Source organism: Bactrocera tryoni, chromosome 4, assembly GCF_016617805.1.
Source record: "Bactrocera tryoni isolate S06 chromosome 4, CSIRO_BtryS06_freeze2, whole genome shotgun sequence".
Classification (NCBI taxonomy): Eukaryota; Metazoa; Arthropoda; class Insecta; order Diptera; family Tephritidae; genus Bactrocera; species Bactrocera tryoni.
Window position 1 is genome coordinate 26273868 of NC_052502.1, and position 21135 is coordinate 26295002.

The 21135-nt window shown below is 35.3% G+C and overlaps 1 protein-coding gene across 7 annotated transcripts in view; it reads left to right on the top strand.

The window, feature by feature from the left end:
• LOC120776057 (potassium voltage-gated channel protein Shaker) overlaps positions 1-21135 on the top strand; it is a 444773-nt gene that overhangs the window by 370463 nt on the left and 53175 nt on the right. For all 7 annotated transcript variants that reach the window (XM_040106518.1, XM_040106519.1, XM_040106520.1 and 4 more), the window contains 4 exons: positions 12555-12678; positions 12915-13083; positions 15860-15956; positions 20194-20389. In XM_040106518.1, the coding sequence (XP_039962452.1) occupies positions 12555-12678; positions 12915-13083; positions 15860-15956; positions 20194-20389 (586 nt within the window). The remainder of the gene's footprint in view (positions 1-12554; positions 12679-12914; positions 13084-15859; positions 15957-20193; positions 20390-21135) is intronic.

Consider the following 21135-nt stretch of genomic DNA (forward strand, 5'->3'; position numbering starts at 1 on the left):
AAAGCTTTACCAAAATTTTGGTAATTTTTGGCCTGCAAGATCAATTTTGTTATCATCTTTATACAATACTGTTGCAGTTGCGAAAAATGTTTTAAGAAAAACTACATTAAGGAAACCAGATTGCCTGCATTGACTATTGAAATATTCATTTAAAATTTTAATATGAGGTTTTTGAAGATATGCCCTTTAGCTGCTTTGACTTTAACGGGAAAAATATTTATGTTTCGTTAACTAACTCAAGTACAGTTGTCAGGTCACAAGTCACTGGCATCACCAGCGACCCGTGTGGGCATTGTTAGCGAACACACATGTAGAAAATGCAGGAAATTGAGCATAAGAGAAAGGCTGGAATACCTCCTCTGCTGTCCGGCCTTATCTAGAACTGAGCTAAGATATTTATGAGCTTCGCAATTCAAGGAACTGAATGAAGTATCAAAATTAGATCTTCGTTGACTTGCTACATGACGTCTCGTATTAAAATAAACCTTCATCCGACATTATAACATATCTGTAGCTCTATGTATGATATGACTATCAGCCAGGATAACCTAACATAACTACCGTGTGTGAACCTCAAGTAACTATATTAAAAAGAGAACGAATGTACCTCAAATGTCTATTCACACATTGAAAAATTTGGTGAAAAACAACCGAATTTTTCTGGTAAAGAACTTATTTTGACTATTTTTTATTTCCAACGTCTATCAAGAACCGCCTTTATTAGCTTTGATTTGGATATGTTTTGAATGTTAGTCCTGGATTCAATGGTATGAGGATTGCGTACACTTTAGCTTCCAGAGAACTCCTCAAAAAAGAGCAGCTTCAGTCAAATAGCAGATTCGGAGGGACAGACACAGTCATGTCTTTTTGACATCACATTCCATTTTTTTGTTTTACTTTCTTAAAGCTCAGACTCACAGTTAGGCATAATTTGTCATTGTTGTCAAGATCTCATCCAGGCATATGCGAGTAGTCATAAGTAATCAATATCTCACCATATTGAACAAAACGTGGATTTGCTTCAAACACCGGTCGAAACAATCACTGCTGCAATGTTTTCTTGCTTGCGAATTTTTACTGTCAATAGCGGAAATTTCGCTTACTAACGGCGTCATACTTTTATAATCTGAAAAGTGATCTATGGCAAATCAAACTAAGTGACTATTTTCATTGACAAATCTTTAGCAATTTTAACGCATGACTAAATTGTGTAGCGGTGTGAAATGATCCAGGGTTACAATAGTACTGAATTAAAGTTTACATCTAGATCGATTTGTAAATGTCAAGTCAAAAGTCTTACAATGTTTTTCTCTACTGGCATTAAATAAGGCACACACTCTATATAAACTTTTCGATTTTTTTCTGTTTGTTCTTTTAAAAATTACTAAGCAGATGGAAGTCATCAGCATATCGTAGGAACGTCTATAGGGCATAGCCGAGTATGCATATAATGGTTGTTGGCTTGGTTGTTTGAAATATTTGAGAAAAAATGTTAACAGTTTGACCAAGTTTATTTCGAAGCTAGTGAACTTACTCGTATTAAATAGACTACAAGAAAGAACTTGCTCCATTCTTTCTATAGTAGAGTGCACTGGGATTAGGATAGCATACATAAATGTACTTCTGAGCTCAATCGTCAAAGCTAAATATAATATGATAAAACGATAAAAAGTATACGATGGGCAAATTTTTGTGTTTTAGTGATGTTATTACTGTTGTTGGCCCTGCTAGTGTTAGTAAGGGATTTTTAGCTATTATCTTCGCGAATTGTTATATGCCAGGAAACCTCAATTAATTTGGTGTTGATTTTAACTCACGAACGGTGCTATATGTACCATTCATTTGTCGCCATCGCCAATATCGGAGCACTATATAAAATTGCTAACATACAAACTGGCCAATCACAATCATGTTCTTGTATGGAAGTTTCTTTTATATAACAATATATCTTCACGCAATTTGTGGTGGATTATTGTATAAGACAACCCTACAATATGCAAATAAATTTTTCAGATCGGACCACCATTGCATATAGCTGCCACACAAATTAAACGATGAAACTGTTATGTTCTACTTATAGTATTTCCTTTGCTTAAACTAAGCATTCCGTTCTCTACTTTTCTATCTAATTTTCATAAAATCTATGAAAACTATTTCCAAACCGATTTGATTATCTGCGTGCAATTATCTTAACGAACTGAAAAAGTTTAAAATTTTCTAAAAACTACTTTATAGTAGTAAAATACAATACTTCTGTTTGTATGTGCGTGACTCAAAAGCACCCATACATGCACATACGTACACTAATATACATACATATATTTCACTGACGTCATGCCGAAGCAACAGCAACAAAAACTAATGCCGGCGAAAAAATGCAACCCATTTTGTCCCAAATAGCTGTTATATACATACAGTTACTATAAAATATGTGTATATATGTGCTATGTATATGTATGTGTGAGTATATGAAATTGTGAGTATATAAGATTACATACATATATCTGTGTATATGTTGACTGAAGTACCCGCACAGAAAATCCTGGCGAAAACGGGAACATGAAGTAGCTTAGATATTATGCGCACTCAGCTTTGATTACGTCACAAAACTAGTTACTAGAATACCAATACATATATATAATCTAAAGTAAAGCATAATGTCTTATATTTGACCCCTATTTTATTTGTGTGTGTGTGTGTTTTTTAAGCAAACTGGTACCAAAAGCGCACAAAAATGATATTTATACTGTGAAATTTATATATGTACATATATTTGTTTGTATGTATGCTGCATGTATACAGTGTGTATATACGAAAGTTAGTTGAATATAGGTCAAACACTTACACAACAACCGACTGTTCACCAACACGCTGGCCGTTGCAGCACCTTTCCGCCAGCTCAGACGGCACTTTGGCCGACATGCAACGCGTCGAGGTTATGGCCCAACAAGCGGCTTTACAAGCGACTGTGACGTCACAGCGCATTTATATACATAATTCAAGTATCCACACACACCCTCACACATACATACATATACATACGTAATATATAGCCGCAACATGAATATTGTATGTGCATAGGTTGCATGCTGCAAGTGGCATGTGGTGGTAGCGGTGTTGTTGGCGTTGGTGGTGAGTAAGCGGCAACGAGCATTGAAATACCGCCTTCGCTGCTTTGCTGGTGCTGACCCAATTTGAATGCAACCATTTACCGCAACGAAAATACGATTGCAAAAGCTTTGGTTTTACTATTGTTGTTGGTTTTGTTGTTCTTGTCGCCCTTGTATACTTCGTCAGACGCACGCATATACACGCAAAAGCTCCAGCGCAAACAGAGGCGCTTGTGTGATGAACAAGGAGCGGCAAACGCTGGCGTTTGTGTGCTGAAAATTATGCTCATGCAACAACAACAACAGCAGGGCTGTAATGAAAACTTCGGCAACCGGCGTTGGCAACACGATCATAATAGTTTATCGTGTCTATTTGCTTGTTGCAACATTAGCTATGCGCACAACAAGAAGCAGCTGCATGACGAGTCATTTTTCTGCCGTTGTTTTGCACTTCGTCGGCAACAGCGATGGCGGCGTTTTGCCACCTTGGCTTTCATTTACAGCGCTGCACATGCTCTCCACGTCACTCGACGCTCGTCCGTTCACCTTGGCGCCGCTGCATCAATGAAATTCACATCTCCAACTGTGGGTACACGCATATCTGCGGCAATAGATGTATGCTATATATGTATATATGGGTGTGCGTGTGCGTGTGCGTGCGCCTGTATTATTAGCATGTCCTCTTATTGCAATGATATGTCATTATTGTGCTTGTCCGCAAACTGTTTTGTTGTCGGCTTTCGAGCACAGCTCCCAAGCGATTGATAGTCCGGAATGCAAGAAAATACACAGCCATGGACTTTCTATGACGCAGTGTAAAAGCAAATGGATAAATATACTTACAATATATTCTTACATATTTTTGGTGTTATATAGCTTACTTACTTATATATTTATATACATATCATCAATCATTATGCACAGCAGAAATCTCTCACAAAACAGTGGATGTATAAATTTACTTTTAATAACAGAGTAATTGTGTTTCAATGCAACCCTGCCAAATATTAAATTTCCATTAATGATTCCTTCCTTGACTCATTCGCGAATTTAATTTTATTGCCTTAACGCATTCAGCAGATTTTCCGGACCGAAACTTTTAATTTCGTAAACGAAAAAACGACCAAAGTAAATCAAAAAGAAGAAGAAACGCCAGCTACTATACCCTTCAGAAGAAGTTTTCATGCAGGAACTTCATTTTGATCGTTCAGTTTGTATGGCAGGTATATGCCATATTTGTCGTATATCAGAGGTTCAGACAAATGAGCAGCTTCTTGGGGCGAAAAAGACGTTTGCAAAATTTCAGACCGATTTCTCAAAGGAACTAGTTTGCGTATATAAAGACAGACCGACTTGTTCAGGGCATAAATATTCAAATTCCTTTATGAAAGAAAATAGAGTTAGTTTTGATATTGGATTGGAGTCTGCAAATAATTTTTCTTCACGGTTAATATCAAACATTAAGCCAAACGAGATAAAAAAAATTCCATAATTTCTTTTTCGGATAGTCTATATTTAATTAGAAAATGCAAAACATATCTACATATCGTCACCTAAAATGCAAAATAACGTAACATCACTTTCATAAGTTTAGAGTAGAAGCAAACATTTATTCTTTTATAAACTACTCATATTCAAACAAAATTTGAGTTTTGTTTATAAAATGGGTAGTCGAAAAGGTCTTTTCATATTTTCAATCAAACTTCAACTTATTTTTTTTTATATTTATAAAAATAACTAAATGAACAAAGATGTACCATTTTGGTTGACCACTTTTTGCCACTTTTCCACTAGAGACATTATTCCATCAGTGTAAAACTTTGGTGGGTTGCGTGGCATTTTTCCCTTTTTTATAAAAAAATGTCCAATTATTCCGAATTTTTTCATTATTTTCACTCATTTTTGACCAGCTGTAACTTTTTTTCAACTTCCACGAATATAAGTTAAAATCTCACCTTTCCCTTTCACCTTTCCAACAGTATATGGTATGACACAATGTGATTGGTAGCACTAGAGATATACGACTACAACGACATCAATTGACAAAATTCGAAAAGACTTTTTCGACTACCCAATATATTGGTTATATCTGACAGAGGAAGCTGAAAATTTTACACTAACTTTTATATAATATAACATGATGTAGTGAATCGTAAGCAATAAAAAAGCTGCCAGCTTAGTGAATCATTTGCTTAGCAGTGACAACATCTTCACTTCTATCAAGATTTCGTTAATTTGATGGAATTTATTACGTCGAATTGTGATTTGTCTCAACTTTTACTTTTTGCTATTAGATTTCCAACTCATTCTTAAAATATTCTCTCATTTTTAGCCAGTCATGACTTTTTTTTTGGAAAGTCACCAATTTATCAAGAATGAAAATTTCGACTAGTCCTTAGACTGTTACCTGTATTCAGTTATTTTAAAATTAAATATTTTTGCTATCCGAGTTTGTGATAATTTTAAACAAAAAAAACTTCCTTGGCGTCAGACACTTTTTTTCGGAGGTATTCCGGTAAGTCGGCTATTTTCAACAGTGCGTATACGTAACTTTCACACTATGTGCAAACTTGAGAGTTTATATTACTTTTCTGCAAGTCATCATTGAGTTCTTATATAAGACGACCCAAAATTAACGCAAGATTTAAATTTGCCGCCATTTCAATTAATCTTCACTCTTGACGAAATTAAAAAACTATGCCGACCAGAGTTTGTATGAAATTTTCGAACTGCGAACGCTAAGCTTTCATTATTTTTGAATTATGGTTAAATATTGAAGAATGAAGACACATTTTTTCAGTCAGTATTTTTACTAGGCCTAAATTATCAGCTGTCATTTTTTTTTTGTTTTTTTTTTTGGGTTGTCAATACAATATTATATAAATGCTTTAGTTTCGGACACCCTGTATTTAATTCCAATCTTAATTAATTTTGGAACAAGTTTCACCAGGTCAGATGAAACCTTTAGTTGTATTTCGATGCCAGGACACCATTTTTAATCCATATATTTTTTAGTTTACACTGAAAAGACATACCTCTCGCAGCATAGTTCGTGAAATACGTACATATGTATATAGCTTGGTATCCGGTCTATATCTAGTTTGAGGAAAATCGTAATCATCTCTTTGAAGAACAAAATTGATCTAAATATTAACATGCTTTTATATAAAACTTAATACTGAACACATCAACCTCCAAAAATCCATATATAAATGACTCATACTATTATAAATAAACAGCAAAAATAACCACACTTGCAACCCTTTTGCCTGTGCATCAATAAAATTACGGACTTCTTTTTATTAATCCTTGAACGAAACATTACAAAAGCAATGCGCTAGGGAAATTAAGCATTGAAACGGCTCGTACAAAAGCCTGCAAATGTGTTGGAACAATGAAAAGTGAAATTTGTATGCCCAGTCATATGGAAGCAGCAAGCATCATGTGCCCCAAATTCGATTTATTGCTATTTTAATCAAATTTATTGTTGATGATGCTTTGATGCCTAGAGCCAAGCGCATATGCAGCGAGTTGTATTGAATATGGAAATGAGAGTGTTTAAGGTGTATGTACATATGAATATGTGCATATATTTTTGTTTTCATGAAAACTCTGAATTTTTCATTGAAGGAAGGAAATGGATAGGTAATTGTTTTAATATTAGGTATAATGGCAATCTGAACAATGTAGAAAGGTTTGATAATACTGGGTAGTCGAAAAAATATTTTCGTATTTTATCAATAGATTTCGTTGCAGTCGTATATCTCCTGAGCCACCAATCACATTATACCATGCCATATAGTGTTGGAAAGATGTGAATTAAAATCCGGGAAGTTGATAAAAAGTTACAGCTGTTCAAAAATTAAAGAAAATAAGGAAAAAATTCGCTATGTTTTGAAACTTTTCTATAAAAAAGGGAAGAATGCCACGCAAACCACCAATGAAATTTGTGAAGCTTACACAGACGATGCTGTACCAGTTCGTGTAGCAAAACAATGATTCGCTCGCTTCCGTTCTGGAAATGGATGAGAAAGATGCACCTCGCTCCGGTCGACCTATCGTTGAAAATATCGATCAAATTATGGAAAAAATTAACCAACTCATAAGCAGCCATGCGATCGCTAAGAAACTTAACATTCATCATCAAACGGTTTTGAACTATTTAAAAAAGGCTGGCTACAAAAAGAAGCTCGATGTTTGGGCACCACATGAATTGTCTATGAAAAATTTAATGGCCGATTCTTTGCTGAAAGGATATGAAATCGAACCATTTCTGAAGGGAATGGTAACAGGAGACGAAAAGTGGATCAAATACGACAAAAATGTGTGAAAAAAAAGCATGGTCAAAGCGTGGTATAGCTCAAAAAATGGTCGCAAGGCCACCATTGATGCCTCGAAAGGTTATGGTGTTTGGTGGGATTGAAAAGAATCATCCACTAAGAGCTGCTCCAGCCTGGTCGAACGATTGATTGTACTGCCAACCACTTATGAGATTGAAGCAAGCGATGGAAAAAAACGACCAGAACTGATCAACAGAAAGGGCTTCGGCTTCCATCAGAACAATGCTAGACCGCACACATCTTTGATGACTCGACAAAAACTTGGAGAGCTTGGCTATGGTGAAGCATCCACCATATAGCCATGGCCTTGCACCATCGGACGACCATTTGTTTCGGTCAAGGCAGAACTCCCTTAATGGAGCAAAGTTGGTTTCAAGAGAAGCCTGTGGAAATTACTTGTCACAGTTTTTCGCCGAGAAACCAGAAAAGTTTTACTCTGATGGAATAATGTCTCTGGCGGAAAAATGGCTAAAAGTGGTCGATCAAAATGGTACATATTTGGTTTATTAAAGTTTATTATAAATGTAAAAAAATATAAGTTGATTAGAAATAGGAAAACACTTTTTCGACTACCCAATATATTTTCTGGAAAACATAGAGATAATTTAGAGACCAGCTGCCTCGGTCTTACCTCTTAGACCAAATAGCGACATTAATGAACTTTTACCTGTCTTATAGTATATGCTCTTTCCATTAACAAAACGTCAAGTATATATCATACACACACAAGTTTATACTGTTATATGTCCACAGTGCACAACGCTATCCCGTTAACTCGGTCATTCATTGTTCTTCACTCTGCGCCGCAGTTGGCTATCTAACGCCAGCGACGCTGTTGACTTCACCCATGGACAACACATTTCCGCTGCCGACACGTCTATGCACTTTTCGTCATGCTGACGTCATTTCCTTTGCATTCATTATTCGCATCGACTTTCTTTACCCATACATACATACATACACACCTGAGCTGCACAGTCCCCTCCCTACAACGAGTGCGCTCACGGCATAAGTTTGTTTGTTTGATTTGATTTCATTGAAGTTTCCTTCAATCGCCGCTAAACGACGAAGACAAGAGTGACAATAAAACGACAACCGTTGATGAGTAGAAATAAAGGCGCTAACTGTTCATTCATTGAGCGCCTGCAGCGCGAGTAATGATGCCTCGGGTGCAATCGCTGCATTTATGTGCAATTTGATTTTGCAAAACTTTCTGTTTGTTAGCACACACACAAATAATATTCAATTTTCAATTTATTTATTTTTGTTTTTTCAGCATTTGTGGCATTCACTCAAGGCTGCTGGCAAACAGCCGCAGAACCTTCTAACTTCAGTGCTGGGGTGTGAGGTGCAGCATATAGTCGTACAGTCGTATATTCGCAAAGGCGCTGGGCCTTGAAAGTGCAAGCCTCGCATAATTTTGTTCGACTTAACTATTTGAAGGAGCTACTTATAAGTTGCTGGCGGCTTGTGTGCACATAAACACACCTACATGCATTTGTTTAAGCATGTATTTGCCTTTATATGTTTGTAAATGTGTGTGTGTATACTCATACCAGTAGGCACATTGCATCATTCACCGACTGCAGGCCTCTTCTCTCGTTTTGCTTCTCTGGTGGCAAGCGTTTTTAATAAGATGTTTTCCACACTCACACGCTCGCATGTGCCTGCGTGTGTATTGGTGTGGCGCTGCAATGCTTCGCTGCTGTTCACATTTTCTTCGTATTGCTCTTTCCTTTCTACTTCATCAACTCGTCATCTTCGCTGTCCTTCGAAGTAATTTGATGGCAAATATTGGATTAGTTTTCTCCGCCGCCTTGATCGCAACTGAACGATTTAAGAAGGTTATTTATTTATGGATGATTATCAACGTGCACATGTACATATACATATACTAATATAATTGTGTATGTATGTGTATTTGTGTTTGATTTTGAGTTTCTTGTTAGCAACTCGCTCGTAAATATAACCGCATAACTTAATAAATTAGGTAGGAAGTTTACAAGGCTAATCAGATAGTCATCAGATCATCAGAAATTCGCCATAGGAAAATAAATGGTTGGTTTTAATACACGTCTATTTAATATTGGTGAATTTAGCCTTTGATGAACATATGTATATCGCATTAATTTAAATTAAGTGCAATTGCTGTTAACTTTCTGAATTATCATAACGAAAAGTTCGTGTAGTTTTCGTCTGCCTATGCTTGATAAGAAAGCTGGTGCAGCGTCCATTTATGCAAGAAAAGTCCTATAACATTTCTTATAGTCATCCACGCAAGAAATTACTTGACTATCTTCCAACAAAATAATAAAAATAATAATATTGTTTGATATTCATCCGTAACATAATACCAAATAAAAGTTCTTTAAGGAACCATTTCCACTTGTTTCTTCCTACATAAAATTTTTATTCGATCTTTATATGTATATTGATCAGGTAATGATGAAAAATTAGAATTTTTATGGTTTGTTGAGTTTCGTACAGACGATATGAGCACCGAAAACGATAACGGCAGCTCCAGCTAACAGTGATTTGAGATGACGAGAAAATCCGTTAAATATTTCCAGTTGGTCACCATAGCTGTTGAACGTTTTCAGTACCACACGATATTCTCTTGAATGGAAACTAACTGACAATTGTATAAATTTCAACAAATTACCACTATATACTTGTACTTATCTCATTAGGAACAATGATATGATAATTTTTCGAACAAAATATATCTGATTATATAGTACAGTTCATTTTTGGATGAAGAATATACCAGATTAATAAATATTTCCTAGTCTATTATAGTAGTGAACATATTTTTAGATATGTTACTAAGTCACCATGGCACAATAGACCTAAGCTCGTGGTGCAATCCTCATGTCATCTAAGTCACCATGTTATATTTGATTTAACCGAGCAAAACTGAACCGTTTACAAAATGGTATCGAAAAGGCAATTTGCCATTACTTCACAACTACTCCAACTATTGACCTAATATTAATGAAATCTTGACAGATAGAAGATAGAAAATAATTGAAGCTTTGTGCCCTCTCCTAACTCACATATGGTCACAAAGGTCTAGCCCCAGGAGCTGCCGGCTAAGCGTCTGTATATCATGAGTGCCTTGGTAACTCTGGACAGTGTTAATTCCACGTGACAATTCCACCGTAAGATTGAGTTTAATGTGAGGCCTAGGGATCTCAAGCCCTGAATAAATCTTCGCTTTGGAAATTAACAGGACAACAGCTGTTTTTGACAAATGACGCGAATAGTATTCTCAAATTTTCCTCGTGCCATTATAACAATGTCATCGGCGTTACCGTGGCACTGAATCCCATTGTTTGTGAGCAACTCAATGATCTCATCTACTACTAGCCGCCATAGTAGGCGGGTTTGAACTACATCCTGTGGGCAGCCACTCGTAGTACCATGACGAATCCTACTCTCCCACACAATGGTTTCAGCTTGCTTAGTACGCAGTACAGCCTCTATCCATCTGCATATTGAAGCCGCCATATTCCTCTCCTCCACTGTCTTCATGACTCTTCCATGGGACGCTGGTGATACTGAAGTTCAACCGTGAGTTGGTAAGAGCAGGTACGATTTTTAGCACTTTCGATGTTAATATTTCTTTACGATCTTTTCCCTCCCTTTTACCACGAAGGAAGTAACACTAATTGGCCTGAACGATTTGGCCAGTGAATATTTTCTTCCTTTCTACCTTGGGGATGAAGATTACCTTCGCTATTTTCCACGGTTCTGGGGTATACGCCATCTCAAAACTATCCCTCATCAGCCCATCAACATGTGGCGAGAGAATTGCGTACCATGTTGCGAAAGTGCTGGAAAGATGCGTCCGTCCCTATTACTACTTGATTGAGTCTACAGTGATGGAGTGTGGTAAGCGATCTGGCCTATGTGCAACCCTTGGTGGAAGTTGATCAACGCAAACCGTCTCTGGGAAGTGCGCAAGCAGGAGTGCCATTGCTCTATCCTCTGCGCTGTTCGAATGACACTCAACTGAATTGTACAGGTCACATAATTAATGTCAGAAAATATCCAAAAAATTTTAAAATTAATGTGTTTTTTTTTTATCTTTCTCTTTTTCAAGTATTTGTATTATTATTATTACGTTTAATATATCATGTGATCAAATTTAACCCGGAATGACAAGTCAAATACTTTGCTTGTGATGACATCAACATTTTCAATGATTTCGTGGTATTGATTTCATTGAAACAAAATTCAAATAAAGGCGTTGTTCAATTCTTTTCCATCATACAAATCGCTAGACAACCTTTTCGCATCGTAAACTAGCAGCGGCCAAACATACACTAATTAACATATGGAGGTAAAACTCTAGTTTGTGGGTGCAGTTTAAATGCTCCAGTGAGGGTCTCATTCAAAGTGCATTTTTATATTTATTCAATTCCATTTGCTATATATGTACATACTAGATAGATCGATTTATATATGCTTATCGATTATTCAATGCTACTAAGACACTGTTGAATGCAGTATACACTTATTAAATAAAATTTATAAAACTTTTAATCCCAGAACCATTTAAGCCAAAACATAATTTTTTAGTCACAATGGACGCGATAGCGATAGCATCATACGATTAAGGCAGAATTTGCCAAAAATATAATAAATATATTTTATCGCCAAAAAATGCTTTCAATTACACTTTCAACACGAACATAAAAATTTCCGCTTAATTGTACATTTATTGAAGTGCTAAATGCAAGGAAATCGCTGCTTGGCAAGCGATTGTGGAAACTGTGCCAACAGCTATTCAGCAGGAAAGGTCGCAGTGAAAATCCACGAGCTTGTTTAAAAGTAAGTGGTAATGCTGAACATGCAACAACAAATGCAACGCCATAATAAAATGGAAAAGTTTAAGATGAGCAAAACTTAATTAAACAGCAAGTGAAAGTTAATTCAATATTAATTGCCGTTTAGTATTAATTTATTTTTTTATATACTAAAATAATATTTTACAATTTATATATTATACAATTGAAATTATTTTAAAAATATTAGGAAACATTTTTTAAAGAAATATGTTTTTACTAATCACTTTTCATTTCATTTATTTTACTTACAGGTCTTTACCCAAATTAAGCAGTCAAGACGAAGAAGGGGGGGCAGGTCATGGGTATGGTGGGGGGCCACAACACTTTGAACCCATTCCTCATGATCATGATTTTTGCGAGAGAGTCGTTATAAATGTAAGTAGTTCGTGTGAGAATTAATAAAAAATAATACTCAAAGAAACCTATTGAATTATACTGAGTAAGCTAAACATATATAGTATAACAAAACAAAAAAATATTTTTACTTTGCACTTCTTTATCATCAAAATATTCTCAGGTTTCTGTAATAAATTTAACCCACTTCCACTTTCTTTTCACATATTTCGCTTTGCTTTTTCTTTTGTCTCTTCAACTCACACTTTGTTTTGCAGGTAAGCGGGTTAAGGTTCGAAACACAATTACGAACGTTAAATCAATTTCCGGACACACTGCTGGGGGATCCAGCTCGGCGATTACGGTACTTTGACCCGCTTAGAAATGAATATTTTTTTGACCGTAGTCGGCCGAGCTTCGATGCAATTTTATACTATTATCAAAGTGGTAAGTATTGTAAATCTGTACTATATTTGTTGTAATTTGTGTAATTCATTGTTGTTGTGTTTTTGTACTTTGTGCAGTATATTACAAACTTATATGTATCTATTAGTAGATAATATATCGTACGTTAAGCTTACTACATAACATCGAGTTTTTATGTTTTTAACGCTATATGACTAGTAATCCGATTAAGGGTTGTACTAGGACGCTGAGAGTCGTAATTCGATATACTATGATACGTCTATTTTCGGTAAAAATTCGTTATTTTTGTTTATAATAATCCAAAAATCTTACGCCGAATATATGTATCTTGATCTCGGACAATTTAAATTCTTGATAGAGGACTTAGCCTATTATCTGCTGATAAGAGTTTTTTATTAATATTTCCACATTTTTAGCGGGTAAATACGATTTGTATGTAATCTTAATATAAATGTCAACGATGAAGTGTCAAGACTCTCTTATGTTAACCATTGTTAGAAGATTTTTCTTTATTGGCGTAGTCCACGCTTACGCGGTTATAGCCAAGTTTACAACAGCGCGCCAGTCGTTCTTCCTTTTCCCTGTTTGCCGCCAACTGGAGACACCCAGTGTAGCCAGGTCCTTCTCCATCTGGTTGGAATGGAGATCTTCCTCTTCCTCTGTTTCGTTCGGCGGGTACTGCGATGAATACTCTTAGAGGTGGAGTATTTTCATCCATTCGGACGACAAGACCTAGCCAGCTGATATCTCTTATTTCGCTAAACTATGTCAATGTCGTCGTATATCTCGTACTGCTCATCGTTCCATCGACTGCGGCGAACAGCCGTGGCCAATGCGCAAAAGACCATAAATCTTCCGCAGAAGAAAGTTTGATCTTTGTCCGCAGAGAGAGGACTTTATTTCTCAATTGCCTACTCAGTCGGAAATAACACATGTCGGCAAGAGTTATTCTCCGTTAAATTATGAGGCTGACATATGGACGAAATTGTCAACGACTTCAAAGTTATGACTGTAGGCAGTGACGTGGGAGCCAAGTCACGAATGTGATGACTGTTTGTTTGTTAACAGGAGATATTTCGCCTTGTCCTTGTTCACTACCAGACACAACTTATGGCGCAGTAACTGTACAATCTTGTATCTTCTCTATTTAGCTCTGTAGCGCGTTTTAGTTTTCTCCAGCAATACATTGAAGAAGTCACACGATAAGGAGCCTCCTTGCCTGAAACCTCGCTTGGTATCGAACGGCTCCTATAGGTCCATGGGATACCATGTTCAAACATAACGGCATAGAGGCAGTTCCTTTTCGTGCTGTCGAAGCGGCTTTAAAATCGACGAAGAGGTGTTTTGTGTGGGTTTTCCTTTCTCGGGTCTTTTCCAAGATTGGCGAATAATGAAAAGCGGGTCGATTGTATATTTTACAGGTCGACAGCCACACAGTATGACGTATAGAATCTTATATACAATATTCCACAGTAATTGGCGCAGATTACGAGGTCTCTTTTTTTATGAATTGGGTAGAGCATACTTAATTACCAATCATCGGGCATGCTTTCATCCAACCCTATTCTTCAAAAAAGCATATGCATGCTTCTTATCACTTCTTCGCCGCCGCTCAGCTCGGCCGGCATCGGCCCTCGCCGCTTTGTTGTTGTTCGGACGGGTAATTGCTATTGGAACTGCTTGATCGGGCAATGGAACGTCTGCTCCAGAAAATGAGTCATAAGATATTGGCGTGAACAGCATATACCAGCAACTTACCAGATTTAATGACTTTACTCTTCTTTCGCATCATAATCGATATTTGTAAAAGATGCTACCTGTCTCCATGACGGATCTGTCTCCAGAACCATGGCAAAACTTAAAAAATTTGATGATTTGATAGTCGGTGCACTGCTGGGTTTGGGGTTGGATATCTCATAAACTAACACGATTTGGAAATTCTAAATTTTTAATATAACGAATTTTTGCTGTGTTTATATTAAAAATAGGCGAAAAAAGCAAAATGGATGACCCCTTGAGTGTTGAATAAGAAAACAGCTGAAGAGCAGCAATAGAGATTCGCCTTAAGTTCCCATTTGTATCATGTCCTAATCCAACCAGTTTCGCCGTGAATATTCAGCCCCGATGATGCTTCGGCACCGCACTATTATCGTTTTCTATGTATATCCAGCAATGCTATACAAACTATTTCTTGGTTGGATGACTGAACCGCAATTGAATACTTTTCGCATTATTTATTCCTAAAAAAAGTTTCCTGGTTCTTGAACCTTCTGTGAGCCTCTCTTTCCTATGCTAATTCCTATTTTTCAATATAGAAAGAAATCAATATAGGAATATATCTGGACAAAATACGGCATATGGTGCCATTGTTTCGCTTTAAATCAAGTCTGACGATTCGGTATACATATACTCCGAACCCTATAAAAATAGTTAAATTAAATAATTATATAATTGGCCTGAGTATGAAATTTAAAAATCAAAAAAACATTTTATTTTTTGTTTATTCCGTGTTTTATAGAGTACAATATTTTTAAAAATATATATTAACATGTATATTTCTGCTCTTCTCTTTTACCCCAATTCATCGGACAAAACACAATCACGCGCACCAAACACACACATAACTTGCCATTCAACAATCACCCTCAATCACTCAACAATGTCTTGTACTTTCATCATAATATTTTTTTTACATTTAATGTGTATTTTCATTTGTTTTTGTAACGATCTCGTTCATTTATATACCTTCGTCATGCCTTTATAATTTCTATAACAATAAATAAACTCCCTCATCTAGGTGGTCGACTGCGGAGACCGGTCAATGTCCCTTTAGACGTATTTAGTGAAGAAATAAAATTTTATGAATTAGGTGATCAAGCAATTAATAAATTCAGGTAAGAAAATTACCAAACTCATAAACCAAAAAATATTTATGGTTAAAATCGTTATTATTATTAACAAAGACTAAAAACGTAATAATAATATGCATAAATAATTGGTTGAAAAGCTGTTGCGTAGATGATTTACTTAATTGGAATGTTAATGCTGAATGAACTTAAATAACAAATATGGTTTTTCATGTAGACTTGCATACACAATAACTGTACAGCGCAAAACACTTTTTGAAAAACAATTTTATTTATAAAATTTAATTATTTTTTTTAATAAACTTTTCCTTTACACTGATAAACGTAAATTTATACAGCCCAGTTGGAAAAATATTGTAATATAGTATATTGCATGAACTCATAGCTTAGCAATTATTGTAGCAATAAAAGTTGTAGTAAGCAGTTAATTTGTTAATAATACACATGTATCGCAGGCTCCTCACGCCTCTCAAGGCACTCTTTTGAAAGTAGAACTAGTTCTTTATATATACATATAAATACTTCCATATTAACATAGCTCCACTCTCGAGCAGCAATATATTTAAAATACTCATAAAAGTATTCAATAAATACAAACATCACCAAATTATGAATATCATCTGCACTACGGATCATCTCAGAGTGCATGGAATGAACGTCTCATAAAAGTCATTTTAGAGCAAATTCATTGAGTATTCCATATTGAAACAGCGTATTGATGATCTCTACTGGTGAAATATAATAATACTAATTCAATGTAGACTAGTATCTTAGAGAAATTCTTACACATTAGGAGAAGATTTTTCAGTTATCAACATGACCTAGTGTGGTTAGTAAAATTTTCAATCAAATTAACCTTAGCAGCTGATATACTGTTCCGGAGCTCAGCCTATTAGAGAAATAACTATCGACGCTGTTAGTGGAAGGGAAGATATTATTCAATGATTGAAGATGGATACAGATCTTATATCCAACTACCGTGCGCTCGAGGCGACTTAAGGTTACTTCTGAATAAGGCTACTTTGGGTCTCTGACCATAACTTTTACAGATTACCATTAGACGACTGAGACTGAAGGGTAACCTGAGTGGTTCTGGTCAAAAGTAATTTGCAAGGGAACCAGAGAGGTTCTTGTTTTCAGCAAGGTTAGGTTATAAAGGGTCATCCGTTTCGATGTTCTCCAAAACACAGAAACTTCAAATTTAATGAGGAAAGTTTACTATCGTTCAAAAGAATATTTTTTGGCACATAGATTCAAGATTATCTCTTTAAAATTTTTACCACAGCTATGTCTCAGATGGTCCAACCGTTGAGTCCAATTTTCGTTGACTCATTCGAGCTTTTCGACTGGTAACCGGCGAATGATCCGCGTGATGTTTTGCTACAAGGCCTGAATCGAAGCGGAATTGTCTGCACAGACTTTAGGCTTTACATATCCCTACAGGCAAAAGTCTAACGGTGTGATATCACTCGATCTTGGTGGTCATACAACCGGTCCAAAATGTGAAATTATTAGCTCACCGAAGTGCTCTCTAAATAAATCTTTTGATTATTGGAACCAAATGTCGCCGAGATCACAAGCCTCAATTATCAAATAGCTACGGCTCTCAGCTACGACTGCTATATTTTCTTCACTGCGTGCTTGACGTAGTCTATTCAGTCGAATATTACCCTCTAGTGAATGCTGAGTGTCAAGATGGTGTTGCGAATAGTATGCTCAGTAAGCCGATTATGTTCATTATAAGTTGAGCGAAGCGGCCATAAAGTTAAAGCTATGAGTAAATTTCGCCCCGATAAAAGATAATTTCTAACGAACTGTACTCAAGTAGATATTGAATTCCGAATCCAAAGCGAAACAATTTATTCCACATAAAGTTAGTTGTTTTACAGAAATGATTTTGAAATATAGTGAGGTACAATTTGATAAGTTCTGAAAAAAAGTTAAAGCACACTGGTCTGTAAAAACATATTGATTGAAAGCACGACCATGTATTTTACTAAAATAAAGTCTGATCAACGTCAAATGAATTCTCTGCACTATCTCTGTAACCATGTCCTTACATAAATAATTAAAATTTTTGACTGTCATAGACAACTTTTTGTATTTTACGAAAATAGGGGTGGGTTGTAGAATTTTCAACGGGTATATACGGATCTAAAACTTTTTTGGTGGATTTATGAGAAATGCTGAGATGCTTGGTTATATCTCTTAAGTTATGACAATAATTTTTTACCACAATTCCTAATTCCCGTTAGGATGGTTGGGATTAGACATGCAAAGAGGTGGCTGGTGTGATGCAGGGATTCATTTCATGACGGACATATGTTTGATATGTAAGGGTCTATTCTGGTTAAGTAGGAGTTTGACCTGCTCCCGAACGAAGCTGCGCAAGGGTCAGACTCGTTTCTCGTGACAACTCGAGCTCTTCATCTACAATCGATGTTACAGTCGTTGACCATCGTGAATAAACGATTTATATGACAAGTCCTGTATTCTGTAACAGTGCATGTTTTCAGAAAATAAGGTTTGAAAAAAGCACAATTTCGAAACAAATTTTCTGAAGCCTTAAAAAAATATTTGGTGCATCAGATTCGCTAGTTTCAATTTTCTAGTTATAGTCTATAGTTATACGTTATATGTTCTTCTTTTTGGCAGTCCGGGTCAAATTTGATCAGATATAATATTCTCATACATAAAAGACTAGTATAATGGTAATGAATACATTAGAATCCGAAACAATAATCGTTTTTTCAATGTTCTAGGTTAAAATTTCAATGTAGGTAGTTTCTAAATTTTTGATTTTGGAGACTTCAGAAACGAATAAAGTTGCAAAAAGTTAGACATAGTTCGATTAACTCCAACATAACCCCGACTATGTAAAAATCTCCATTTTGTGATTTCCAACTGGGCATTTTTTTATTTTCGAAATTCATTCAATATTCAAACTCACCACAGAACACTCGATACATCTATCATAAATGTACATATATACTAAATATTGTTTTTAGTGTTATTGCTGTTGTTGTTCCTTAAAATTGCTGTTGTATTAAATTAATTATTTAAACAAAACAAAACACAAAATTGATTGGTTCAAATTGATGTTTTATTGTTTCTAAAAATTGTTGTTGAACTAAAAATAAATTGCATACGAGTATTAACTGAGCTAAACACAATCGGCAAAGTGGATTTCTGTGAATGCTGCTGAACAAAATTGAAAACGCAAAAGCCAACAAAAAATAAGTAAAGAAAATATTACCAAAATCAAGACACTGTTAATCACTTGACCACCAGCTTAAAATTTTGTCCATACGGCATGGGGGGAGTATGTGGCCGGTACCGTGGCACGCACACGCATGCGCCAATGCTGCAAGCTAAATGTAAACAAAAACAAAATTCCATTTGAAAATAAATGCGAATTTCACCAAACCAAGTGCGACGATCACCAAAAAGCTAACAACAAAACGTAACTCATACACATCCACGACCACACCACGCCACACACACACACAGCATTTATATGTATCTAGTAGTATGTAGCCGCCAACACTTTCTAGTACAACAGGCTTACATAACGAGCATAAAGCTAACGCCCACAACGACTACTCCAGCAGTATGACCGCCATAAATACAACGTTGCTGGCACCGTGACTTGTATATAGGTGCTCAAAGACACGCTCTAAACTATTGAATTCACCCGAGACATAAACCGTCATAGCCAATGATGCTACTTCTCACCGCTGCTGCTGCTGCGTACACCGTTAAGCGCTATGAAAATTGGCAACATAGCCGTGGTTTTATTATTGTGTGTTTCTGTTTCTTATTCAACTTTATGAATGTTTTATTTTCATTTATATATTGAATATAGTATATATATATTTCTAATATATACAAATATTTACATACACTCGTGCATTTGAACGAAGATAAATCTTTTTTGAATTCTTCGTTTAGTTTTATTAAAGTAGAATTGTTGCTCATATACGTAACTATTTTTGTTGAACTTTTGAGTAATCTATTCGATGCTTCAGTGGTTGAAGTGGTCGCGGTTATTCATTGAATTGAATTAATTGTATTGTTTGTTACAAAAAAAAAAAAAACATTGTGTAAATTTATTGTAAATTGTTTGTTGTTTCTTGAAAAAGTTAACATTATACGTTTATATAATTCTTATGAAAAAATACTAAATAACTCACACTGTGATTTTCCAAATATCTTTCAAAACTCCACTTCTACAACAACAAACCATTTCGCACACCCCCCACAGAGAGGATGAAGGCTTTATTAAAGAAGAAGAAAGACCATTGCCGGAGAATGAGAATCAAAGAAAAGTCTGGTTACTTTTCGAGTACCCGGAGAGTTCGCAAGCCGCCAGAGTTGTAGCCATAATTAGTGTATTTGTTATATTGCTATCAATTGTTATATTTTGTCTAGAAACATTACCCGAATTTAAGCATTACAAGGTGAGTTCAACAATTAATTTAACCAGTATGTAGAATAAACTTGATAAAGCTAAGCTTTTTCACAAAGGAAGCTTTTTAAAGCTTTGTCATACAATAAAAAATTAAGGATTTTATAAACACGGTGAAAACGTATGGATACAAGTGAAAGCTTTAAAACAACTGTTTAAATTTCAATACAATAATTATTTAATTTTTGAATTTTCGAAGTATTTTTGAGAAGCTTATATATTCAGTATGCTTTATTACAATTTAAAACCATAAAAACAAGCTTTTCTTACATAAAAGCTTTCACTAAAAAACTAAAATCGTAAAACCAAAGTTTTTATACAAAGCTTTTGAAAGCCTCTTGTTATAAAAAGGTGAAAGCTTTTATAAAAAACATGATAAAGTATAAATTAAAGTGAAAGATAAGTAACTAAATTTCAATATTTTTTTTTTGCATTTGCTAAGAATTTTCGGAAAGCTTAAATACTAAAAAGAAATTATTTTAGTTAAAAAATTATAAAAAAAGGTTTTTAAATGTTACAAGCTCTCACTATAAAACTAAAATTACAAAAATTAAGCTCTATTTATACATAAGCTTTCATTATAAAACTAAAGCTTTATTCTATTAAAGCTTTATAAAAACTTTCCTTATATAAAACTAAAGTTTTATTTTATTCTATTAAATGTGAAAAAGCTCAGTGCTTTCATATTTTTATCTGTTTTCTTTCTTTATTTTCATTTCTCTTTTTGTAACATTAACA